Here is a 26,895-nt window from a genome sequence, read left to right as displayed (position 1 = left end):
ATTGTATTATATGATAAAATGATGCGTTATAAACTTAGTAGTACTAATATCCATCTACCATAATAGCAGAAAAGGGCCTACTGTATTTATCACTGTAAAATTCTGGCAACCACAGCTGCCAGTTTCCTAAAATAAAATTAACAGGTTTTTTCTTTTTTAAATTAATATATGAATACCATATAGTTTATGCCATTAATATGACTGTTTTAATGTACATTCACTAGTCTGTAATATAAAACATTACTTTATTCTTCATAAGTTTCCTTAAAATGTCAAATAAACATAAGGTTTTGCTATTTAATCTGACTGTTAATCTAAAATTTATAATGCAATGCAATGTTTTCACTGTTAATTGGGCTAGTTAGTCGACTTACACTGAATGTCTACAACCTGTAATCTAAAATCTTAATACACTTCACATTATTAGCACAAAAAACACTCACTGTTATGTAACAGTAAAATACTTGCAACTCTGCTTGTTATGTATCACTCAAAACACATCTCTTAGCCTGTTTTAAATTAAAGTTACACACAAATTATGAAATCGTTATCACCTCAGTAAACAATAAATTAATTGAAAGATTACAATAAATTCAATGGCAAATATTGCAAATTAAACTAATTATTTCCTATAGGTTTACTTGTAATTTGTGCTAAAATTCAAAGAATCTCATCTGTATTTACAATACATCTTGATTCTGCATCTCTACTTACAGCTCATTGGTCCATGTGAATGTTTACTGTTGCTATGGCAACAAGAGACTGCTGACGTTAGCAGCTCTTAGCTAGCTTAGCTAAATCATCTGAACAATAATAACCCATAATATCACAATTCGGCATATTTAAACAAAATCAACCACAACTACCAACATTCACAGCCCTTCAACTCTGGGCTAATATGTTGTCACAAGTAGGACTGTGCAGTTCATTAGGTCACATCACATTCAATGTAAAAACGTTTTCTACTTTGTTTTGGACACGTCTCAAAAATGTAGCCTAGCCAGCCCCCGGGACCAAATAGGTCCGTCAATTTAGAATATTTAGCAGCCTCCACCTCCAGAGACTTCAGACTTCAGTCGCAGTTTTTCAGCGCCACCCGGGCGTTTCTACCGCTTATCCATTTTCAGCTCAGCAGCAGCCCGTCCCGCGACTCCCGCCCATGCCATGAGGTCCCGCCCCACCCTGGTTTGTGTTGTGATTGACAGCACTGTCAGGGTTCTCTGAGCCTGTCAGCCCATGATGACAAACAATAGACCAATAATATGTGTCGATGCTGGCAACACACTGCTAGCCCTCTGTAGCCAATCGGCCGGCCCAATTGGAGGGAATTTAAAGAAAAAAAAACAAAACAAAAAAACATAGCTGACCGGACCGGCCCACATTGAGTCAACGGCCCACCGGGACGATGCCCGGTATGCCAGATGGCCAGTCCACCCCTGGTCACAAAGGAAGGTTTCCAACATCTAGTAGAATCAGTGCCACAAAGAAGTGAGGCTGGCCACTCTGTATTAGTAAGGGGTTCCTAATAATGTGCTAATAAAGTGACCTTCAAATAAGTGAACAAATTATCAAAGATGACATCTAGAAGCTCATGGCTCACTCTGCTCTCACAGCTCAGTCCCTAACCTGCACAACAGGTCTGTCTCACAGCAGCAGAAAAAACTGAATCTTAACCAGTAAAATATCTACGAAAACTTCTCATACACTCTGTAGACACTGGTGTTTTTTTCTGTACTTGTGAGTAAAATATCTATTATCTCCCCTCAGGACGACAGGCAACCACTAGAGGGCGCTGGTGCACACAGACTCTGCCACAGCCCTTTAAAGTATCTGCTCATGTTCATGTTTAGTGTGTCCATCTGTTTGTGGGACCATTTCCTAAACATAACAAACTGTGGTCGTGCTTTTTGTGTTTAGCACCTTTGTGGATTTTTTACTCTCTAACTTCTTTCTACCTCATAAAGTCGTATTATATTCAAATCTTCAAAATCTATTTTTACTTTATCATTTTTTTTTTCCATTGGATTTAATGTTGATGAAGCGTTAGTTTATATAAGTGGTGGTGTTGTCTGGTTTTATTGTCATCAACTTCATTATTCCACATAGACACCATCACTTTCTGATTTCTGACAAGTCAAAGATAAACAAGCATAATTTTTTTTAAACAGATTTCTGGAATGAGAAAAATATGTTTAAGTTCCAGACGTTGATCTAATTTAGATCAAACTGATGGATGCTCACACCTCTTAATGGCTTCTGGAATAAAACCAAACTTCCTTCTATTTGTTTTACTCTAAAATGTATTTCTAATGGCATCAGCTGAAAGTAGTCGTGGAGGACATGCGTTTTTTTTTTCCAAAGAATATTTATCGAGTTTTGTTGTTTTGTTTTGTTTTGTTTTTAACAAAAAACAACAAAGAGCTCAGCACAACATTGCTCTACACAATCAGCATTAATACGAATTACAGTTAGAAATGTATGGTGAAGAAAAACAAATAAAATGATTAATAACAATAAAGAAAACATATTAAAACAACACTTTTGCCCCTCCCTTTCCTTAAGTAAAAAAGCCATGAAATAACAGTATGTGCAAGGGATCTTAGAGTTTAGCCAATCATTTAGCAAAATGTGATAAATGTTCATTGAACTGATAGATTGATCAATTACACACAAAAATGTGTCTATAATGTCTCTAATTCCTTCATATTGACGATTGAGGAATGTAGTGTTCCACTTTATTTTATATAAAAACTATGTTGTTTCTCATGTGTATTGCAGTGTATTTAATTACCACTTCTATTTCACGATCTTTAACATTTGACAACCCTTTTTTCTAAATCAGGAATAATAACAAACACAAATACAAGTTTTAGCATCAAAGTAATTAATCCCAGATTGTAATTTGTTTATCACAACAGTAGGAAATTCACATGGTGCGCAGGTGTTACTAATACTTAATTAATGTTATTAGTCACACCTGTGCTTTCCCTACAATAACATGTCAAAGGTCTATCAACACACTAATGAGGACTAAAGACATCTGCAGTGTCTGACACATGAAACCAGATGAGACAAATCATCTTCATCATCAGCAACACAATGACATCATGGGCTTTCTTCTCCAGAAATACCTCCATTTATTTCTCCTTTTGTACAGTTTGATAGAAAAACATAAAACAAGCTCAGAAAAAAAAACTGCATATAGTGTAACTTAAATTTTTTTGCTACTTAAAAGGAAGTAATTAAATTTTTTTTTTTAAATTAAAAGGGGGAAACTCGTTTTCTGCTATCAAGCGACGTCACTTCCGGGATGTAGGGGTGAGCAAAATGACAGCTGGTTGTTTTCATCAACAAGGGAAATTCAAAGTAGACATTAAAGGTATGTAGAAAGATAACCTGCCATTTTATCAGTGTTGGACACGGTGTCTTGGCGCGCTGTCATTAGCTGGTGATAACTGAGAGTGTATTTATATCGCTGCCATCTGTAATCCATCTCCGGCTCCATCGAGCTGCTGCTGCTGCTTCTGCTGCTGCTGGGGGTCAGACTCACTGATGCCGAGTCTGGACTAGACACTGCACGACTGTCAACTAAAAGGCATTTTGCACTTATAATCCCCAAAATTATAAATTGTTCTCTGTAGCTGGAGGTGTAATGGAAAAGTGTTGTTATTGTGCGTACGGGTTTAGCTCTGCACGGTCTAATAAAAATAACCAAACTTCATTCACAAATCTGTCAATTCTGTGATTTATGTGCCTTATCGGCCTATGTATAAAGCTACAATACCACTATAAACACTTTACTCATCACTAAGAGTTATACATTAACTCGGCATAAATCTCATAGAAGAAGAAAAACCTATAGCTGTAAAATATCAACTTTTATGACGGGTCTGCCTGTTGTTGCCAGGATAATTTTTCACCTAATCGATGTGACCTGATGAGGGGCAGCAGCTGGTAAGGCACGAAAAAAAAGTAAATATTTTGCCTAAATAGCTTTTGTTTTGTCAAAAGGGAATATGCCGAATCCATAAGAACTTAATGCTGAATCTCATGTTTGCATAGTTTACAAACTAGTCCAAGTGTATATTTACTTATAAGCAAAGAAGTATAAAATTACGAGATTTTTCAAGGGCGTTTGGTTTTGCGGGCTCCACGTAAAAACAGCCTGACTTCATCCAAAATATGTGACTTTATAGGTGCTTGAGTCATATTGGCGGATGTACAATGTAACAACACCACTTAATATCTTTAAGGAATCATCAATAGTTACACTTTAATTCGGGGTATATGTAAGAGAAAAAGTAGGACGTGTTGCAGCAAAATCCCAACTTTTGTAGTCGGTTCGTCTTTTGTTGCCGCGATCATTTTTTACCCAGTGACAACGAGGGGATTAGTGGTAAACCACAGTTGAAAAAGTTGGAATTTAGATTATATAAGTACTTCTCTGTCAAAAAGATTATGCCGAATTTATGAGAACATCACGCTCAATCGTTTCCATCGTGTTTTACAAACTGTTTTAATCTGTACTTTTACCCACAAGTGAAGAAATGCTAAATTGACTGATTTCTTAACGGCGTTCGGCGTGGCGCCCTTCACCCTCAAAACACCAACCATTGATCATATTTATACTGTCAGTGACAGATAATTGTCTTATCTCGTTAAGCCTTGTTGGGAAACACTTCTGTCTGGTTTGTGTCTGTGTGGTGACGGCTGTCACAGTTAACACTCTGCTCAAATGTGCTTCTTTTAGTTCTGTTGATATTGGCAGTTGAATAACCAGGAAGAAAACAAGCAGAAACTGCTCTTTGACCTTGTTTGTTCTCCAGTGTCATGTGGTGAGCGCCTCCCAAGTCCTGCCTCTGCTGGCCTGCACAGACCAAATCCTGACAACTGACCAAAGAGGCTCCAGCATTTCTTCTGGGGACGTCTGTCAGCCCGAGCAGCCACTCTGGAGTAAGACAACACTCACAGAGCTGTCGAACCTGTCTTTAATCTCCCAACATAGACAGCCTTGTCTTGTGTACAAGTTTTGACTTTTCCGTTTTCAATTGCACTTAAATTGAATGAACAAACATGCCTCAGTGGATCAGGCTTCTCCTGATTTCTTTGACAGGCCATCATCAGCACAGAAAAAGAAGAAGACGGTGAGCAGAGACATTGGTCAAATCAAGGGGGACGTCTCTTCAGGTAAGACACTTTCTGTCGTAACTTCTGAACTGTAACCATGTACAGTTGGAGATTACAGAAACATAAAAAAAAACAAAACAGATATGACTTCTCTCAAACAGGACACCCGGTCAGACACCTAACAAATGTGTATCTTATGTATTAAAAAAATAAATAAATAACTGCAGCATCAAAGCAAATAACGTGATTCATTCGATGAAGAGTAACAAATTGCTTTCATACGTTACCACAATTTACTGCAGCCCATTTTTAGTCAAATAAGATATTGTAACAAGATCCTTTTATTTTTTTATTTCAGCAAGAACCACTACATAATTTATGCTTCCCTGCAGCAGATTCCACAGCGAGGCTCTACCCACCGAGCGTTTTAAGACTAACAGACACTCGTCATTTTAATTATAGAAACTTAAGTGATACCTCGGGTCATAAGGTCCCTCGTCACGTTTTTCTTTTTTTCCTTTTTTTTTTTCAAGTTCAGCAGAAAGATCAGCTTTCATGTTTCTCTCCATCGGGCAAATTCAGGAAGATTTAAATGGGACAGTGTCTCTGTGGTTTGCTGATAAAGAGCTGAGGACACCTCCTTGTGTCCCTCCCTGCTTCCACTATCATTTTCTGACTCTCTTAAAAAGACACGCAGACATTTATCAGGCTGGACAGCATTGAACCATCAGCTGTTCTCTTCCTCTAATGTGGGTGTAAAGAGTGTTTTGTTCTACTTGGAACATATGTTTTTGTTTGAATGGCTGATTTGTCCAGACTTGAAGTGAGAAAATGAAATTGTTTAGTGATGAAATATGGTCTTAAAATTAATTTACAACAGTGGATTAATTGGTGAAGCTAGTTGTCAAGCAGAAATATGCCGGGTACGCTCTGGTTCCAGCCTCTTTGTTGTGAGTATTTACTGCTTTTCTTGACTTTTTTCCTCGACATCACTCTGGGCTGTTCATTATTTCACTTCACTATTCTCTGAAACTTTAATTGATCAATCAAAAATCTAATGGATTAATTAATTAATAATGAAAATAATCATGATTTTCAGCCACAAACTTACAGTGAGAAAAATGTAGCCATCGATTTAGCATCTAGCATCATGTTGGACATAAAAACAAAACAAAACAAAACAAAACAAAACAAAACAAAAAAACAGAAAAACATTCTTCTTTCTTGTCAAAACCTGGCTCCTACGTTACCCACAATTCAATTCCACCACTGGCAGTTGTCAGAGATTCTGGTGCGTTATGCTAGTATAGTGGCTAACGTAGCTAGCCTGCTAGCTTCAAGGAGAGGGCTACAGAGGTCTGGTAAGATCACAGAAAAAACATCTTTATTATTTCACACATTCTTCTTTCTTGTCAAAACCTGGCTCCTACGTTACCCACAATGCAATTCCTACACTGGCAGTTGTCAGAGATTCTGGTGTGTTATGCTAGTATAGCGGCTAATGTAGCTAGCCTGCTAGCTTCAGGCAGAGTTGAGGAGCGGGCTACAGAGGTCTGGTAAGATCACATGTTTTCTAACTCCACACATCAAGAGTTTTTAAATGATCAGACCAAACTGATGCTGAGTCAAGTGACATTGCTCGAGGAAATTTATCAGACTTCACACAGCTAGCACCATAAACTTTTGCCAGCTAGTGTCAAATTGATCAGTTATAGCTTGATAGTAATGTTTTTGTAGTTCGGGTTTTTAGCATGGAAGAATTTTTTTTTCAAAAAATGGTAAAAATAAATTAAAAAAAAACCCCTCTAAAATGCATTTTTGAGTGATCCTCAGTTCATTATATAATGAAAAATCAGAGCAGAAAATCAATTTATGTCCTCAGTATTTTTCTGGAACTTTGTTTTTACATTACATTCTAACAATATATTTAATTTTACTTCATTTAACATGAATTTGCAGACATTTGTTTGATGTAAAATTTTTAGATGAACTGTCCAATTCCATGTGTATATATATATATATATATATATATATATATATTAGAACTCAAAAAAAGAAAAACTCAAAAACTTTTAAAATGTGTTTTAAGTGATCCTCATTACATTATATAATGAAAAATTAGAGCAGTAAATGTTTTGGTTCATGTTAAATATGGTAGTTTTTGTTTTGATCTCTCTCTTTTGAAAGAAAACCATGGCACTATGAGCAATAAGCCTTTAGTCTGACTTTCAACCAATGATGTAAGGCAGTCTGAGCAGGAGCTGCTATGATTGGTTGATTAATTGATTAGTTTTTTGTAAACAGCAAATCTTTTATTAATATAATCAGTTTGTTGATGCAGAAGCAGTCAGAATTAACTATATTATTTATAATGTAATGTAATGTCACCTAAAGTTGTTTAAACTCCCAAAACAAAGTTCTAGAAAAATACTGAGGACATTAATTGTTTTGTTGATTGGAAGAAGAAACATTTGTTCTGATAATCAATAAATTGATGATGAGCATTTTTCACTATTTACTGATGTTTTATAGCCCACATTATTCATTGATTATTTGAGACAGTAATCAGTAGATTTATTGATAAAGAAAATGATCATGAGTTATAGCCCCTGTAGTGCGGGATGTAAACATGTCCGAGCTGACAGCCAATCACGTCTGTCTCTCTCCCACGCTGCTGACCAGCTGAGGTGGAGGCTGTTCATCGGGACGGAGCCATGGAGCCACCGGAGTATAAAAATGGTCGCACCTTTGTGGAGGTGATCAGCGAGAAGTACAGCCCAGAGAACTTCCCATACCGCAGAGGACCCGGTATGGGGGTGGTGGTTGTGCCCACCGTGGCTCCTCAAGGTTCCCCTATGAAAGGTGAGGCTTCGTAACATGGACAGATGGATGTGGGCACGTCGCTTTCAGATGACCTCACAGCAGCCTTCATAGGATAGCCATGACTGTTTATATTTGCAGTGGCTTCAGAAAGTATTCAGACCCCTTCACTTTCTTCACATTTTAGTGTTTAATTTGAAATGGACAAACTTTTTCCCATAAATGTACAATCGATAACCCATAAGTAAAAATACAATTATTACTATTATTATTAAATATTTCAGCAAATGTATTAACTTAAATCTCTCATTTACAGAAGTATGTAGACCCTTGATTCAGTTCACTTTGTAGAAGCGTGTTTGGCTGCTGCAGACTTGAGGAGTTGTGGATTTGAACAGCCCTCAGTACTACGCAGACTTCCTGGGGACACGCCTGTTAAGTCCGGACATTTGGATTCAGCCCTTGTCTTCTTACTGCAATGCATTATGGTCTTTTAATGTTGGAAAAATTAGACCCATAAATACAAGATTGCATCCTGTCTTCTCTTACTAGACTTCACAATAATACCAGTTGCTGCAGTTTATTCTGGGAACTTGGCTCTTATCTCATCATTGTTTGTAGCATCAGAACATGACTATATTAATTTAGATTAGTGAATTTTCTGTTTGAATAAATCACAGCTTTATTTGACTCATTACATGTAATCTTAAGGACATATTACCCAACTTAAAAACCCTAGAAAACCCTCTTTTTCCCCTCTGTTCGACTAATTCCCTCCTCTCCCACCTCCAGACCGTCTGAACCTGCCCAGTGTGCTGGTGTTGAACTGCTGTGGGATCAGCAGGGCAGGAGACCAGGCTGAGATCGCTGCTTTCTGTTCCCATGTCATGGAGCTGGACCTGTCCCATAACAAGCTGCAGGACTGGCATGAGGTGCAGTTTATGGGTTTATTACAATAGTTAAATCCCAATAAAGGATTAAAAGATAAACAATTCAAAACCATCAATGAAATGATTCTACTAAAGTAAATATATAGAGATTCATTGTTGGAAACCAAGCAGCAACTTCCAGGGCTGAAGTGCCAGAAACTGCAGTTCTTCTAATGACCACTAGAGTCTGGCTCCAACAGTGAGTCAGTCCCCATAGACTCGCATGTTAAAAAGTCCAACTTCACAGCAGAAATAAACATTTTTACAGCCTGGTACAGAAACAGTTATGGTCTCTTTAGCTAATTTCCTCCTTGTTTTTATATCTCTTTTATATAACTCACCCATTTACATTTTATTAAGGCTGAAACTTATACATAATTGAGGGTGTGGCCTCTTTGAGTGAGCGTATGCTTGCCACAAACCAGCATGCACCAAAGTCTCGACTCCACCTCTTCGCCCATTTTTGGATTAGCCAGGAGTTAGGAGGCGGAGTCAGGAACTACCAAGATGGCGACGGCGGGGCAGCTCACTCTGAGCCTCAAAACCGCTCTTCAGAAACCTGTCTGTGACGTGTTGCCTCATGATTCAGTCTCACTCTCACATGCACTATCCTGCTGCCAGAAATACTCACTACCACACTACATTTGTGTTAATCTGCAGCTGATATTCCCCAACAAAAACACCATTTCCTCCTGTTTGAGAGACGGCTGTTAAAACGTACAGCGCATAGCTATTTTATGAAATTACTGAGGCGTGTTTAAAGATTTATGTCTTCAGTTGGAATCAGTGTGCTTGGAGCAGAGGGTGACAGAGAGGGTACGGCAGTCAGAAAGCTGAGAGACAGACTCTGCACTGTTGATTTCAGTCTTTTTATGTAATTTGTTTACAATAAGTAAAATAAAATAAAACTCATCCTGTAAGTGTTACCAAGGAAATGACCCAACAAAATGGACAAAATCTAAAAACACACTTGTTGTTTTCAGATCAGTAAAATTGTGTCCAGCATCCCAAACCTGGAGTTCCTGAACCTGAGCTCCAACCCTCTGGCGGGAATGACCCTGGAGCCGCGGTGCGCCGAAGCCTTCTCCCGGGTCCGACGCCTCGTCCTCAACAACACTCAGGTGTCCTGGGACACTGTGCTGCTGCTCACTCGGGAGATACCTGAGTAAGAAGAACTGTCACCTTAGATCAGAATAAGCTGGCTTTAATTCCAAGCAGGATGTTCATTATTTCATAATTCATTATTCATTGAAACTTAATTTAATACCATAAATGGTCAGTTTAATCAAATGAGAAAAAAAAACATTATTTTCTCACTTACTCCAGTAGCTGTGTTTCAACATATCTGCCTCAGTCACCACTTCAATTTAATGGAAGGGAGATCAGTGAAAAATGAGACCTGAACTCAGCAGCAGCAACATATCTCTCCAGAAAGAATGTCCCTGTTACTCAGGATGATCCAAAGACCACTGCATGAACAGAGCCATTTGAAATATTACATTTTTATTTATTTTTTTAAAATAATGGCACTGAAAGAGAGTTAAATATATAAATAGCAATTCTTAATAATAAATGTTTCTCTCATGTTTTTTCCTGTAAAGTAATCATCTCACTTCCAGACAAAACATAGATAACTTAATATAAAATGAAATAAGATAAACCTTTATTGATTTCTAACAGGGAATTCTGGTGTCACAGATAAATACAGAAAAAAGTACAATTTTACTCTTTATAATAATAAAGAAATAAGGATAGAAATACAAATAAAAACTAAAATATAACAGCAATTTGAGCCAAGCAGTGTGCATTATAGACAGTGGTGTTATGTGTGTAGTTTACTAATCATTTTTACATGTGTTATATAATAATGTGTGCATAATGTACTGCAATTTATTTATATGTCAGCGTAAAAGTAATAATATGATACAAGAAACTCTAACAGTGTTCAATAGAACATCATAGGACAAGTAACAATTAAAATTATAAAAATATTAAAACTTATAGAAATATAAAAATAATACAAATATGTACGATTTACAAAATGAAATACAAGAATGTAACAATATATAAGAGAAATAATGTAATGATATATTATAACATAAAATAGAGAGTATAGTATAACATGAAATCTAAAATATGATGATCAATAAATAATTGATCAAATATAAAGGGAGGGAGAGAAGTGGCCGAACTGTTTGGTTTTTATATCAAACTCACTCTTTTATAATCTTCGTCCACTTCTAAACATCAAGGTCCCTAAAAAGTTAAATTACCACCCTGAGACTGAAGGAGGAGCCACAACAAAACTGCCACCTACAACTATGTAATCTAGGTTCATCGTGTAAAAAGATGTTGTCGTTGTCCTTCAGGCTGGAGGAGTTGTTCCTGTGCCTTAATGAGTACAGTAGTGTGAGTGCCTCCAGCGTGGCCTGCCCCACCCTGCGCCTGCTTCACATCACCGACAACAGCCTCCAGGACTGGGCCGAAGTCCGCAAGTTTGGTCCCATGTTCCCCAGCCTGGACACTCTGGTCATGGCCAACAACAACTTGGCTTCCATTCAGGACAACAAAGACATCCTGAAACGGCTCTTCCCCAACCTCCGCAGCATTAACCTGCATAACTCAGGTCAGGAGGCCTGGGCTGGTTTAGTTTCATATGATGGTTTCATTTCAGCAGGAGACTTGCTCTTGATTCTTCAGCACACAGGAAACCATCCCAAGTTACAGTATCAGCATTCGTATGTGGTGACTTGACAGCTGATAAAATTAGCACAAGCAAACATGCCACTGAACCCTAAAATCTTTATGTTATTTGTAGAGTATTACAACAGATTCCTGCTCGGCTTTTGTCTCAGGAACTGTTTCTATTTTGGACGGTATCAGTGGCAAATCTATTTTTAGAGTCCTGTTGAGAGTAGAAGGGAACAGAGACCATGTGAAAAGACGTGTTCAAATCGACTTCAGTGCGTCTGCGCCTGAGGCTCAGAAAAACATCCTTCTTTTGTCTCTGATTATTTTTTTTAAAACAAAAACATACTCTGCCTACAGACTGAGATAAAGTCACATTCCACTGGTTCATGGGTTTTTAGAAGCTTCAGTGAGACAGGAAATAATAAGGCATCAAAGGCTGCAACATAGGACAAACTTAAACCATTACTTTATATTTTCAACAGTTACAAAGAATGACAAAAACCAAACATGCATTTGTCTGTATCATGTCTGTGGATCAAAATATATAGTTTCAGGCCGGAGTCGTGTTGTTTTCGAGTTGTACGTACGTTCTTGTGGACACGATATCTCAATATCACCAGGACGGAACGTCTCCAAATTCGGCACTAACAGTCACTAGGACTCAAGGACGAACTGATTAGACCTTGGAGGTCAAAGGTCAAAGTCACGGTGAACACTTTTTAGCCATTACTCAAGACTTCACACAGCACGTATGACAAAATTTCACACAAATGGTTGTTATTTTATACGACTGTGTATCCCTGTAACAGGGATGTAATTTGGTGCTCTGTTGAGTATTTACAGCAGCAGGACGGTGTGTGTAGGATTGAGTTGAAATAAACGAGTGTGTGTGTTCATGCTAATGAAGGAACATGTGGCTCTCTGCTGTTTTGTTACTAGCTGAGGTGCTAGCTAAACAAAACTGTCATCACAAACAAAGCATTATTTATTTATATTTAATAATTAGAGCAATAATCACAGCAGGGGGAGGGTCGTAGTAATAGCTGCTTTCGGTTTGCATCTCTCTCTCTCTCTCGTTGACTGACCCTTCACTTCCACAGGAAATGGAATCAGGGCAGAAAGTTCTATAAGTGACTATAAGATCTGTTTATCGATCTCCTCCACTCAGTTTAAGAAGGCGACTATAACAGGACGACACCTACGCACAAACAACACTCCACACGCTCCAGGCGTCACTGCGTCGCTGCAGACAAGTGATTTAAGAGTAATTAAAAGACAGAACAGATAACAGATTTATATACAGTATGTACACATATGCATGACTTGTTCTTGTGTGCTTTGTCAGGTCTAAACCGATGGGAAGACATCGAGAAGCTGAACTTCTTTCCCAAGTTGGAGGAGGTGCGACTGCAGGGCATTCCCCTATTGCAGACCTACACCAACGTGGAGCGACGCAGCCTCATGATAGCACAGTGAGTCCCGTCAGTGAGGAATGACCTCCTCCACAGCAGCTGGAGAGGTTGTTTCGTTTTGTTTTCTCCCACCACTTGACATTGAATGAGACATTTCTTAATTGTTGAAGGTTCACAGTGTCACAAATATCTGTTACTTCGCTGCTTCTCCTCAGGCTTCCTGCAATATCACTGCTGAACGGCAGCGTTGTGTCTGATAGTGAGAGAGAAGACGCGGAGAGGTTCTTCATCCGTTACCACTTAGACTACCCTGAGGAGGAGCTGCCTTACAGGTACGCTGCCCACACTGTCTAAACTCCAGCTGCAGAGGTTATGTTCTGGTGTTGTGTTTGTGTCACGTACGTGTGTGTGCAACCGGCTCTGTGCCTCCTCAGATATCACATCCTGGTAACCAAGTACGGGAAGCTGGAACCACTTGCCGAGATTGACCTCCGACCCCGCTGCCGTGCGCAGGTGGAGGTTCACTGTGAAGAAAAAGTGGAACAGGTGTGTGAAGCATTTCATCAGCTACTGTTCTGAATAGTTCTGGTAAATAAACAGCTGTTAATGCTAATGTTGGCTATGGAGCTATAGCAAAATTTACATATAGCTCCTTTAAATAGACTTGAAAATAAGTGGTGCAATCCTTTGTTGTTTTTGATTTGGATGTGATCATTCTGAAAATGATTTGCTTAAGTCTGATGTATTTTCTTCTTTATTAGCTTGTTAGCGGCCTAACAGTACAACATTCGCTTATATATCTTGTAGAAGCTAACATTTGGAGCAGCTGGTAGTTGCTAACATGAGCATGGATTGGTAAAATAGCCACAAAACTAAAAGCAGTAAACCCCTAAAATTGTTGTTCTCTGATCCTCATTTCATTTAAAATCTTTAGTTTAGCACATTGAGACAATATTGATGAAACGTTACATGATGATGATGATGATACAGTTTTAACATATAAATTGTGATTCCTGTAGAAAGGGTTATTTAAAGTTGAATATTTGACTTCCAATCATAACAACCTTTCTGACCTTAACTCAACGTTGAATTAACAACTTTTGCTTTTAAGTTTTGTTAAAATTTCCCCTTGAGAGCCTCCATTAGGTCCTGTGTGCAATTTTAAGAAATACCAGAAATTTAGAAGCAATCTGAGGTGCACTGTTTATAGGTTTCAGCACAGCTTCATGTTTTTATTGCTTATTATTGTCATGGTTTTGTCTGATATACTTAGAGATTTGCTATTGCTGAAATAGATATCGATGACACATTTAGGTAAATGATACTTAGACTAGGAAAAGATTTGAAATTAATTGGTGTATTATTGAACTTTAATTTCATGGCCAGAGGATTGTTTGCATTTTACCGTCAGTATAAATATTTTCTACTGCATCAACCGTTCTTCTTACATCTGTGCAGAATTAGAAACTGATGCGTTCTCTGCGTGAAATAAGTGTCCGTTTACTGCCTAAAATGTAGAAACTGTTCCTCTTTGTTTCAGCTGAACATCCGTTTGGACCAGACAGTAGCTGAGCTGAAGAAGCAGCTGACGACAGTGGTGCAGCTCTCCGCCAACAGCATGAGGATCTACTACATCGACAAGTGTAGCGCCTTCGGTCCAGAGGAGATGAAGTACAACACCCGGGCTCTCCACTCCTACAGCATCCAAGACGGTGATGAAATACTGGTGGTACCCAAGGCCAAATGAACAGCGGGTATCAAACTGGCTGATTAGAGTGACTCCTTGATTGATTGATTCATTGGATTATTTATTTATTGGTTAAATGACATTGCAAAATTATTGGAAAACGCATATGGAACAGCATCCGCGGCCCAGTTGTTGGAGTGGAGAAGTTAAAAGTGAGGTGAACACCATCAGGGAGACAGTACAGTGGACTACAGTGGGCTGCTGGGAGGCTCTGGCTGGAGAAGCAGTCAGTCTGGAGAGTATTGTGTCTTTATTTATTTCAGCTTTACATGAGGGCATCCACCGGAGCAAATGCACAAATCTGTCACGGTGGAGAACAGGCCGAGAGAGCAACTCGCAGTCAGCTTGCAGCTTAAGTGGAGGGGAGGGTGCTGCTATTACCAGCAAAGCTTTGCTGCAGATCTATCTCTTAGTACACGGCATGTACCATAGCACCTGCATAGGCAAGCATCCAACACCACTGGCTTGCCCACTTATTGCAAAGGCTACCCCGATTAGTGGTGAAGCAGTGCTGCTGGACGGAGAGGGACTGCTGTTCTCATCTGCACTTTTACTGTAGGCAGAATATCAGGAAGAGCAGTGTCTGTTAAAGGAAACATCCGGCCTAAAATACTGCTAAATGTAGAAGCTGGGGGGGGAACTAGCAGTTTTTGAGCCTATTTTGTTGTGAGTTGGTGTTTTCCAAGTATTTCTGTGGATAATTGGCAACATTAGAAGATGATACGTCACATTTAAAGTGTTTGGCACAAGGAGAAAGGGATTCTTTCTGTACACAACATCTCTTTTAAATCCTAATAGCAGTGGTTCTCAAACGTTTCCCCCCTTCAGAGGCTAAACCATTTTTATCAATCATTAACGATCACCTCTTTTAGACAGAGATCCTGGTATATTGTCGTTAAGAACTCCCCTCGTTACACAGACTTTGCTTGTTTACACTGAATCAAAGAAAGCCGACATAAGCCCCTGTGTGTGATTTTAAATAACATGTCGGTGTTCTTAAAATCAGAAATCGGAGACGTGACGTGTAACACAGCGGCGTCAGCTCTCCCTTCTACACAGACGTCAGTTCAGCTCCGTGAATACGCCACTACCGGTTTACAGGTATAACCACCCCCCCCCCCCCCCCGATATTTATTTGTAGCGAAATAAATATCAGCACAATAGCATCAGCAAAATACATAAATCATATTCGTTCAACTTAGTTTCACTCCATAGTTTTCCCTGGTCATCCACACGGCCCTTGTCGCCCCCACAGCTTGAGAGCCACAGCCTTATAGGACCCCCCCCCCCCCGACATGTTTTAAGACATATATAAATCCTTTGCTTTAAACAACAACATGTCTGATATTAATTATCATTATGAATATGCAAATAATGTTCATTATAAACTGGATACAAAATGACTCCGGTGTATATGAACTGGAGGCTTCAGGTTTCCACTTTACACTCGTATAGGTTGCATACTGGACCGTGATTTGCCTCCAAGCTCGTTGTGATGTCACAAAGTCATCTCGTACGTACTCGTGTTAAACTGAGATCTAAAGTGAGCTCAGAGAAATTGTTGTTGCCCCTTCAGCTGTTGAATATGGAAACAGTTTTCCGGTGTCAAACTCTGCACAGTGAAGGTCAAACATCTGAGTGAAGTAACAATAAGTAAAACACATTATTGAGTCGAGGGAGACTTTAGATATAAAGGAAAATGACACCACTTTATGACAGAATGGCTTGAGGAGTGCAGTGATCATTAACTGAAGATATCTAACACTATAAAACAGGTTACCACACAGCAGCTGTTGTGTCATGCTGTGTGCTGCCCCCTGCAGGCTTCATCTGTGTCTTAGATAAACATTAAGAAGTGACTGACACACACACACACACACACACACACACACACACACACACACACACACACACACACACACACCAGGGTTCCTAAAAGACAATCTCTAAAAGACAATGCATGTTTTGCATTGGAGCAGTATAAATGCATCATGTCTACATTTGAAATATTATTGTTTATATTCGGACCATCTTTCTTCAGTTGAACACATTCTGTGTGCAAGTTCTCCACTAACTTGTGTGTGTTTATGGCCATTTAAATGAAATATGGAAGCAACATGGTTTCAGTAGTTCCCCTGGTTATTGTTTCAGATTATTATTGTGCATTTTAAGAGGACAGCGTTCAGTTGTGCTTCATTTTTTTCTTTCACAAGAAGAACCATTGCTTAATTTCTTTAATTACTTACATACGATCTTGCTTTACGGACATTTAAATTCTTATTTATAATTTTGTCAGTACAGTTTATAATCCAGAATCATACTTGAAATGATGCTGAATGCATTTATGTGCATCTTTAAAGGGGCTTAAGACTCTAAACTTTTTTACACTTCTTGTAAAACTTTCCTGTTTTACAAGTAGTGGAGTATCTTATAAAAGATACAGTTATCTATGCTACCCAGTTGCATTATGGGAATGTAGGAACCAGTAGTTTTTTTATTTGACCCATACTAGAGACAAAAAGTGAGAATATCTTGGACTCTGCTGCTTAAACGTTGACCTTTGACCCCCAACAGAATGGAAGTACAATACTAAATAGCTGGAGGGCCGATTTAAACTGCACATTATTCTTCTATTAATCCTCCACATTAGTGTTTTATCTCCCACACAGAAGTGTATTTTACATTTCAGTCCATTCTGCACAGAAATACTCTCACCAAAGATAGCTCAAGAGGATATTATCGTTGTGATGTGGAACGCATACAGTATGTATTGATTGTAATATGCAGCCTCCACCTTGTATAAGAGGAGCATTGATGTTAGATGTTTGGTGCTATTGTTTTTTTTTTCCTATAGCAAGCTACTTAGCAGAGTAAGGGACTCCTGACACAGTATTACAGCTGAAGAAACAGCTGATTCGCCAAGCCACAGAATTAAGTGTTCACATTTAGTGGCTGATTGGAAACAAATGTGTGTTTGAGCTGCAGCTTCAGCTCATTCACTGTTGATAGAAAACTCAGCTTATTGTGCTTTGGCCTCTTTTTAACACTGTTGTTACCCTTCAAAAGTATCAATATTTAAAGTATTTAAATGCCACAATATTTCCAACACTATTATTATTTACTAGTGTTACACACTGCTCTACTTGAACATTAAGGGATGTGATATAATTAGACTAGTAAGGAGTCAATATAAGGGTGTAGCAATGAGGAGGTAGAATATTCAAACCTGTTTCCCCAGTTTATCCCCAGTAGTGCTGAGTAAATGTTAGTGTAGCATGAACCACAGCCATAGACACCAGCACAGAGAGGCAGCGGCGCAGTGCTGGGCACCGACATCCGAGTCTGGACTGGAGTGTTGCGTTATTGTGTCTGTGCTAATCAGTGTGCGGTTTGTTTGAAGTGAGCACATGCAGTATGCAACCGTTTGCAGGGTGTGTGATTTTAATGGTATGCATGTTATTTATTGATTTTATGTGTTTGAGAGGAAAGCGGTCACGCTGCCTGCTTAGACTTATGGAATAATGCACTTGATGGAACTTTTGTTTTACATGAAGACAGAGGAAAATATTTTAAGTCTTGATGTAAATTTATTGTTTACATGTTGAATTCATCAAGATTTTCTTTTCTTTTTTAGGAACATTATGTCATGATGTTATTTATTGTGTCTCTTGCTTACTGCTACAAGCCAAAAAATATTGGCTAAGCCATTTTACAGCCCTTAAAGCCCCTGAAAATTTAATTTCAGATTTTAAGTATTTCTCTGTAACATTAAAAATTGATGAATAATAAAGCAACAAAGTTAAAGTTAGGGTTAAAAACATCCGCAGTTATTATTTATTATGAGTTTAACAGCCCAAAACTCAGCTGATCTGCTTCGTCTGGACTGTGCGAGTGTGGTTTCACATCAGACTTGATTGACAGTGGCGACATAAAAAAAAAAAAAAAACGACTCCAAATGTCATCACATTAAATTTAGTTTGATCCAAATATGTGACATCACCTTTTTCCTAGACTCACCCAGTCAAACCAATGAGAAGAAATCAGACAAAACAACGACCTCATCGCTTGCAGTAAGAAAATGATTGAGAAATAGGTTTTCAGGGCCTTTAAAGGGAAACTCCACCCTAACCCTTTAACAGCGACTGGCAATGTACTTTTTGTTTCTTCCTTCTGTTGCGTTTTTATTGGTTTCATTACAGGTCAGATAGACAACAGCAGATCATATTCAGATGTTCCCTGCTCAGCTAAACCGTCAGCAGTGAGCATCAGGTTGAGTTTTAAATGAATCAAACTGTGAGGCCTTCGAGAGCCGCCTTTTATCTATCAGTTAACAATCCTTCAGGGAGACTCACATTTTGGACGCAGAGGTACAGAAGTAATTCCACCAGCAGTAGCTTCAATACACAAGGATGCAGTTCAGATTGAGAAGTGACTGTCCCCTTGTGAAGGTTCTCAATTTGCTGTCATCACGACAATCACTCATTGTTTTCTTTTAATTTATACATAATATAAAGATGAATATCACATTTAAAGGCATACTTTGACATTTTGGAAAATAGGCTTTTTTTGGACAAGCGTTGGAAGAGAAGATTGATATCACTGTTATATTTTGCAGCCAAGTATGAAGCTACAGCTAGGAGATGGTTAGCTTAGCTTATCTTAGCATAAAGACTGAAAACAACTTGCTTGGCTCTGTCCAAAGGCAGAAAAATACGCTAATGAACACGTTATATGTCATTTATTTAATCTGTATAAAAACTGCGGTTTAAATTTTGACAGTTTTACTCTATGTGTTTCAGACAGAACGGAGCTGTTTGAAGCTTTTGTGCTAAACTAAGCTAACCGGCTGCTGGCGTAGCTTCATATTTAGGATACAGATAAAAGAGTGGTATCAATCTTTGTATATAACTCTCTTCCAGACAGTGAATAAGTACTTTTAAAAAAGAGAGGAAATCACTAGTTAAGTAGCCGAGACAAAATACCTCCTGAAGATTAACTGAGGGTTGATTTTTCCTTTTAAATTCAGTCAGGTATAACCCATCATGTCATTCTCTAAACCAGTGTAATCTCTTCATTTTATAAGAAGCAACTGAAGAAATGAGAAGCAGAAAAATGTGTTGAAATTCTCAACAACCTCTCTAATGGTGATGAACTTACATCATACCTCTAATGAAACCATCTCTCTCGCTCTCTGTTAGAAAATTCATACATTGAAAAACTCCATATTTCCTAGTTTTTATTTAAATACTCAACACATAACACCAGACATCTGGCAGCTGTAGTACTGAACATCCTGTTTGAATGGAAACCTGTGAATCTAAATAGACACTGCTACTCTGGATATATCCATAAATACACTGCTTGAGTTGTCATCTGCCTCTAAAAGTAGTGCATCAAGAGCTCAGGTGGATCTTAGAAGGTTATATTTGTCTTTGATTATAGTGTTATAGATTTTGGTTGGACTAAATGTGCAGGATGCCCTAGGTTTCACCCCTGCTCAGACTTATTCACCAGTATTTAAGCTAATCGGTTCACTCAACTATATGTAACATTGGACTGTTCATAATCTGTGGCATTTAAGGCATAATCTTTTTTTGTAGTAACCTATATGAAGTATCAAAATGGAACAGAATGAGTCATCTTTCTTTTGTTAATATATATAGAGAAAGATGCATCACTGAATGGTAATAAATGGCAGTCTCCCTCCTCAGTGTGTGACGGTTTGTTTCATTCACAGCAGCAGCTTTGGATCAGGTGTCTGGATGTCGTTCATGGTGGAGACGGTTCATACTGCAGTATGATTTTATGACTCATTCACTTTGATGCAGTTGCTCACACACTCCAGCATGAATGACAACTTGAGTGCTGGAACTTGGAACATGTAAAAAGTCTTAGACATTTTAATTATTAAACGATCTCTTTCAATATTTGATCCAACCAACCATTATTACAGCAAAATATGTTCTTATAATGACCTGGAGTATTGTAGGAGAGGTAAAAATCATCTTGATATGTCATAAACATATCAAATAGAGTAAAATAGGGTAATTCTCATTATTTCTTTAACTGCATTTTTAAAGGGCCACATTCCTCTCTAGTAACCATTGTTCTTTTTCACAATTGTAGCAACAATATTAGCAAAACTAATCTAATTTCACAAATACATAATAAACTTATGTCATCTTTATGCTTGGGGGTATTTATTCCTTATTAACTTTTTTATAAACTGTCTAAGTATTTACTGGTAACTTAAATCCATTATTATAATTTTTGTTATCACTACTATGAAAAATCTATTATGTAATATATAATAATTATACATGTGCCACGAGCCACCAAAAATGAATAAATGAATAAATTACAATACCATCTGTATTTTTACACATCAAAACCACAAAGCCCACAACCACAAAGCTGGGGTGAAAAACAGGTTTCCCTCTTTCCCACGGGCCTGAACGTGGCATTTTTTCAATGAAAGACATCTCTGATGTTTACGTTCATTGCCATGACAACGGTGTAGGAGGCGTTTCCTCTGCGCTAGCTAGTGACGCTCAACAGAGAGGTATGAACCAATCAGAAATTAGCTCTGTTACCGAACTGACGTCAGCGTTAAAGAGAGAAGAACCGTTACTTGGTTGCTGAAACTCTACAACTGCAAGGGGATAGAAAATATGGCTGAATACCAGCGTAGTCTTGTTTAAAGCCCATGGCGGTGTAGTCTCTGATTCAAGATCATCGGTAACCTATCGCAGCAACTTCAGTTAATGGTTTAAAAAGCAGCGAAAACCAGCTGGAAAGACACTATTTGGGGGCGTTTCTCCGTCCGTTTGGATCGGGGTGATCTCCAACTGCGGGGTGAGTGGATGCAGTTACCGTACACCAGCATAACAGTGATATGTGCTGTTCTCTCCTATGGATACAAGCCCAAGCCAAACTCCTGCCAAGCTCTGACAATATTACGTTTCCTTGTTGCCGGGAACAAATATATACCTCACTGAACTCAATTTAACACATTTTAGAAGTCATAACGAGCCACCGAAATATTCGGCAACAATATGACAGTGAAGCAGCTCATTATTTCAATATAATTTCACATTTCAACAGTTAAGATACATTAACTGCCCTGCGTGTGTTCTGGGGGAAGAATAACGGCTAAACCAACCCTAAAAGTTCATTTTTGTCGAATAAAGTCTTGCTTATTCTATCGGCTATAGCTATGTCTGAGAGAGGAATGGTGTCCTAGCAAGGATGAAGGTCCTGGCGATGCTATTTCCCGTGAAATGTGTGTTGTATGCCAGCAAGCAGTGCCACAATTTGCTTACACTACAGTTTGGCGGGGCGGTCTGTGAACGCACTGCTGCTGCTGCCGCTGCTGCTGTCTTGGCTACCCAGATACATTTGAATTAGCTAGCTAGATAGCAAGTTAACTAGTAATCGATGCGGGACATTCGCCGAGGTTACACGGACTAAACAACCGTGTGGGCGTGTTAATAAACGATGCATTATTAACTTTGCAATTCGCTACCTGCCAGTTCAAGGGGCTTGAGGGACGGTAAGTTTTCGCTGCTTCAATCCCTTCTCCGCCCCCTTCATGGACAGTACACTGTCAAACCTGCCCCTCTTCCATTACACTCCGGGGGTCTGAGTGGTTATCTAATCACGTGTGGTTTAACGTGTTATGAAAATACAAACGCACTGATATTTGACTGAAATCAGGCTGTTCGGGATTGTATAGAAACGGCCCACTGCAGTGCATCAACTATGGCTTCTGTGCTAGTGTCGTCCCATCTCCTCTCAGTGTCATGTAACGCTATACCCCTCACAGAGACCGTCCACAGCACTACGTCTGTCTTTTTCCATTGTTTTGCACACATACCTCAACCGTTTGCTGTGCTAGAAATCACTCGATTCAATTTGACAATTTACTGTTAATTTATGCATCAGTATTGCAACTATATGATATACATGTGTATAAAACACAGTGAGGATTACTGTATAAAATTTATTCAGAATAAGGGGTAGAATAAGACTGATGTATGTAGAAGCTGAAATGCATTTAGTACAGTCAGTGTTAAAAGTGATGGCAAAGTTCACTTTGATATGTGAAATTTCAGAGCAACTGAAGCCAACAAATTACTGACTACAAAAGCGCATACAGTATTGCCATTATACAGTGGCACACAGAGGTGCCTGCTGATGAATCGTGATTTCAGACTTTAATTTCTGTGAAATCAGCCAATCTGCTTTCTACAGCAGTGTGCTGGACTTGATGCTTACCCAGCTTGGCTTACAAAAAGCCTTAATGCTAGTCCTTTAAGAGCACATTGGAACGCCACTGAGTGTTGAGTGACCTGTAGAGGTCATAGGCATCTGCTATATTTACCGGCTCTGTAACTTGATCTGTGGCATTCTGGTTCGCTGTGCTCATACTATCCTCTCCCACTCTGGGGCCACAGCCTCCCAAGAAGCACCCCATTGCTTTCTGTCTATTGGCCTGGTCGCTCAGAACAACAAGGGTGAGCCTCTTACAAACCAACTTAACCGCCACTCTTCCTCCCTTTTCTTGTTTTAGGTACCTGCTTGTCAGATGAATGTGTACAGTGTGGGCTGTTTCCTCAGCCGTAGGATACGTCTTCTCAAGGAGACGATGATAGAGGATAGGGGATAATGTTTGAGAAAGCTCTGGATTTTTGTAGCATGAGTAGAAGGACTGAGAACAGCCTTCCAGCAGGGTAGGGCATAACACCAGTTGAAATGCATGAATTTTGTATTTGTAGTGAAAATATATACAGAGTAGCAGCAGGTTGTGATTGCAAAATGTGAGTTGTGAAACAAGTTCTGGAAGAGACACTCTTTACCTGAACTTTATAACTGAGCAACTTTTCCAGATTTGATCATTCAAGCAAAATGATGCATCATCAATCTTTAATGTTGGGACATGCAGTCCAAAGAATGTGTGTACAGGTGGCCTGTGCGTTCACTTCATGCTAAACATGTCTGCTGTAAAGTGTCACAAAACAAATCAAAGAGACATTGACTTCTGCTATTTTTGTGAATGTGTACATCTTTAGGAAACAAGATATTTCTCTTGTGCTGTGTTTGCTGTCCTCAGGCAAGGATTTCCTCGACCAATTAGATTGTTGACATGTAACTTGTCTGTGTGTTTTCCTGCAGGAGTATTCAGTGCCACAAAGCCTGTATGTGTGTGTGCACTGTGGGGTAGCAACAGTAGGATGAGCTGCCCCAGACTTATCACAGTCTGCAGGGACTGACGCACAGAGCTACAACTACAGCAGGTAACTACACACACACACACACACACACACACACACACACACAGAGTACATGTAGTTTATTTTGCATTCCTGTTGAGTTTGACATCACTGTGCATGGTTCATATGTATCAAAGCAGAATTTCTTTTTCACTCTTTTTCCCTTTATGAAAGAGAGTCAGAAAAGGTTAGAAAAATAAGTTATGCATCAGCTTACCAATGACTCACAGAGTTAGAAAGGTGACGCTGAGAGCAGGACCAAGCAGATGATTTCACATGGACCTCAAAATTTTGTTTGGTATATAATCACAGGATGTTTTTACACTGGGTTTAATATTTTGGGCAATGAAGTCTGAGTCACTGTGTGTGACTATACAATTTAAAGTAATTGTTGCTATTGCTTTGAATTTAATCTACTTTATAGAGTTATTGCTATAAAAGAGAGACAGCGGTAACATTGAGTTATCAACGTGACTCATTTTGTGGCCAAAGGAGAGAATGTACACAGAGAAAGAGAAACATGATTATTTGTGGAGACAGAAAACATTTGGTGGGACAGCACCTGAAACAAGCAATATTAGCTCAGGTCTCCTTAAAAGCCCATTTTCTTCTGATTGGCCAAACATCTGTAAACCTGCCACACCTGTGTGGAGGTTCTGAAGGCAAACCATAAAACTGAGTAACATGATTGATTGGAAATGATAATTTCTCAAATCCATTCGTAAGTGTTCAAGCCCTATCCGGTTTAGAATATGACAGTGGACGGCATGAAGATCCACAGCAACAAAGATTACAGCAGGAGGTCTCTGTTCTGTAAATATTATGCCCATTACCTGCTCATTATGTGACATAACAGTGGATTTTGTCTTTCAGTCACAATCTGTGTATAAAAATATTTTGTATATGCCCCTGTTAATAGTTATACGTATGGAAAATGCACTAAAATTCGAACTAAGTGAAAAACGTCTGCTGACAGAAAATATGAAAGCTAACGTTGCTAATAAAAAGTTACTCTGCTGTCGCCAAACAACTGTTCAGTAAAGCTGAACCATATTACAGTTATTATATATATTATATATATAGTTATTTGTATGCTTTACCTTTACATACATTTACCTCTTAATTTGAAACTTTGGCCACGTTTAACATGGACATTGTAACACTGACAGAAAATAAAGAAAAGCATAATCGGTGCCCTTTAAAATCAAAAATGAGTGACATCATGAGTGAAGCTATAGCCCTGGTGCTGATTGACTTTGTGAATGGATAAACATACAGTGTGTGCTGAAAAGTGCAACTATTCCACAGGTGTAAAGTACTGCTCTACAGCATCTCCCAGCATCACTCAGTGGACCGGCAGAGATTGATAGGTGTTTCAAATGATAATGTGTCTAATTGACCAAATGATTACCTCAATGAATAAAGAATTACACCGCCCAGCTGCAGAGACTGGAGCATCAATCACTGTGGCCCTCAGATTCATTCCTCTCTGAGGTTACTGCTACCATTATGGCCTCTCATGTGAGTCACCAACAGATGGTGGTAATAATAAATGCTAATTGGTTGCTCCTCGCCAGGTTTTCACATTATAGAAACTTCGGTTTTTGTAGTGAAGGATTGTAATGGGGATAAGTTGCTGGAGGGAGTTTACTCGTAGCAGAAAATGCATTTGAGTATGAAATATGAAAAATAATAAATCTTCTCAGTTGCTACCTTTGAATGCAGCATTTGGGGATGTGACCTATTTCTGAGAGTTTAATAAAGTATGTTCAAGGATGGAAAATGAAAGGTGACTGAGCTGTTTCTGTCAGAGCCCTAGAGATTTGGGAGGCACTGCTAGAGGCACTAGGACAAGCAAAAACATTGATATTAAATCTCATCTTTCATAGTATCTTTATGAACCAGATGTTTTTAGTTGCCACTTTAATTTTGTGGTTTTACTTTGCACTCTGGGTATTCTTGTGCCAGCACTTTGCATTCCTCAACTTCAGTCCCTTCCTTTCTTTTACCTATCTGTAACTATACACAGTATTGTGCTGTAACACTTGGCTGAGGGGAAAACACAAGTGTTGAATGGAGTTTACCCAGGTAGCTTTGGGAGGCTGGGGTAGGTCCAACTATGGCTTGTCAGAGTAAAGAAGTAGTCCAGCCTAATTTTAATATGCTTGGCAACAGGCAGAGAGGCAGGGGGCAGGGGCGTCAGTGTGGCCCTCACGGACATCGGCCGTCTCTTATCTGCTCACATTTCAGGGTATATATAGCCACCTGTAAGGCCAAGCCAAACCCAGCAAAGCCCGGAGACCTCCTAGAAGCCCCCATGTTAATTTCTTATATTATTCCCCACGAGAGGAACACTGTGTCTGCATTATGGTATTTTCCTGGTGTAAGTGTTCATTTATGCTGCTGCAGTTGTTTTGGTTTAGATTGAGGTAACTTTTTCGGTGGCATAGAGAAGCGAAAAAAAAAAGCCCACCAATCAAAGTGAGTTCACATAATTACAATTACTACTGTCCTGCATCGCTTTATAAATGTACCAACACTGGTTTTTATAGTCTGGCAAAAGTCTGACTGGCATTTCCAAACCCTAGACCTTTCCTAATGCTAATAAAAGTCTTTCATTAATAGTATAACTTAAAGCTGCACTAATCAATATTCCTATATTAATGAATCAAATAAATATGTGTAATGTGGAAGGGGTTGCTTGTAGTGATGAACCCCCAGAGAATTATCACCCAACTCAGCAGTTTCCTGTCTGTTCTAAGTACTTGTTTTTTACCTTTTAGCCAATTGTTTCGGTTTTACAGCTCTCAACATTACTGTTTTGGTTCAGTGGTTCTACACTTACTGCCCAGCACCAAACAACAGCCAGGAACAGTTGACGGCTAGCTGGTGAACAT

At 38.9% G+C, this 26,895-nt stretch overlaps 2 protein-coding genes across 4 annotated transcripts in view; both read left to right on the top strand.

Moving 5' to 3' along the window:
* Positions 1 to 3,325: 3,325 nt before the first annotated feature.
* On the top strand, positions 3,326 to 15,803 carry LOC111239407 (tubulin-specific chaperone cofactor E-like protein). Its single transcript, XM_022769284.1, has 10 exons — positions 3,326 to 3,379; positions 4,827 to 5,187; positions 7,810 to 7,989; positions 8,740 to 8,879; positions 9,860 to 10,041; positions 11,246 to 11,502; positions 12,913 to 13,039; positions 13,195 to 13,311; positions 13,414 to 13,525; positions 14,520 to 15,803. Exons 2-10 carry the CDS (start codon positions 5,064 to 5,066, stop codon positions 14,724 to 14,726), a joined length of 1,446 nt encoding a protein of 481 aa, XP_022625005.1. The 5' UTR covers positions 3,326 to 3,379; positions 4,827 to 5,063; the 3' UTR covers positions 14,727 to 15,803.
* A 5,548-nt stretch (positions 15,804 to 21,351) lies between these two features.
* Positions 21,352 to 26,895, top strand: part of LOC111239405 (ubiquitin carboxyl-terminal hydrolase 2-like) — a 41,953-nt gene continuing 36,409 nt past the window's right edge. For 2 of the 3 annotated variants that reach the window (XM_022769280.1, XM_022769278.1), the window contains exons 1-2: positions 21,352 to 21,581; positions 23,901 to 24,022. The gene's annotated coding sequence lies outside the window, so the exon portion shown is untranslated. Of the gene's footprint in view, positions 21,582 to 23,179; positions 23,243 to 23,900; positions 24,023 to 26,895 lie in introns of those variants that run through there. The other variant, XM_022769279.1, reaches the window with a different exon arrangement.

Source organism: Seriola dumerili, unplaced genomic scaffold (genome assembly GCF_002260705.1).
Source record: "Seriola dumerili isolate Sdu_G_001 unplaced genomic scaffold, Sdu_1.0 BDQW01002628.1, whole genome shotgun sequence".
NCBI classification, from domain to species: Eukaryota; Metazoa; Chordata; class Actinopteri; order Carangiformes; family Carangidae; genus Seriola; species Seriola dumerili.
The sequence above is the reverse complement of the archived record's forward strand: the minus strand, read 5'-3'. Positions and strand labels throughout refer to the sequence as shown.

Excerpts from the sequence above, each read along its gene's own strand:
- LOC111239407 (XM_022769284.1), top strand. The coding sequence starts at position 5,064 with ATGAACAAACATGCCTCAGTGGATCAGGCTTCTCCTGATTTCTTTGAC. Across the intron at positions 7,990-8,739 it reads TCAAGGTTCCCCTATGAAAG|ACCGTCTGAACCTGCCCAGT; the intron begins GTGAGGCTTCGT and ends TCCCACCTCCAG. Across the intron at positions 8,880-9,859 it reads AGCTGCAGGACTGGCATGAG|ATCAGTAAAATTGTGTCCAG; the intron begins GTGCAGTTTATG and ends TGTTGTTTTCAG.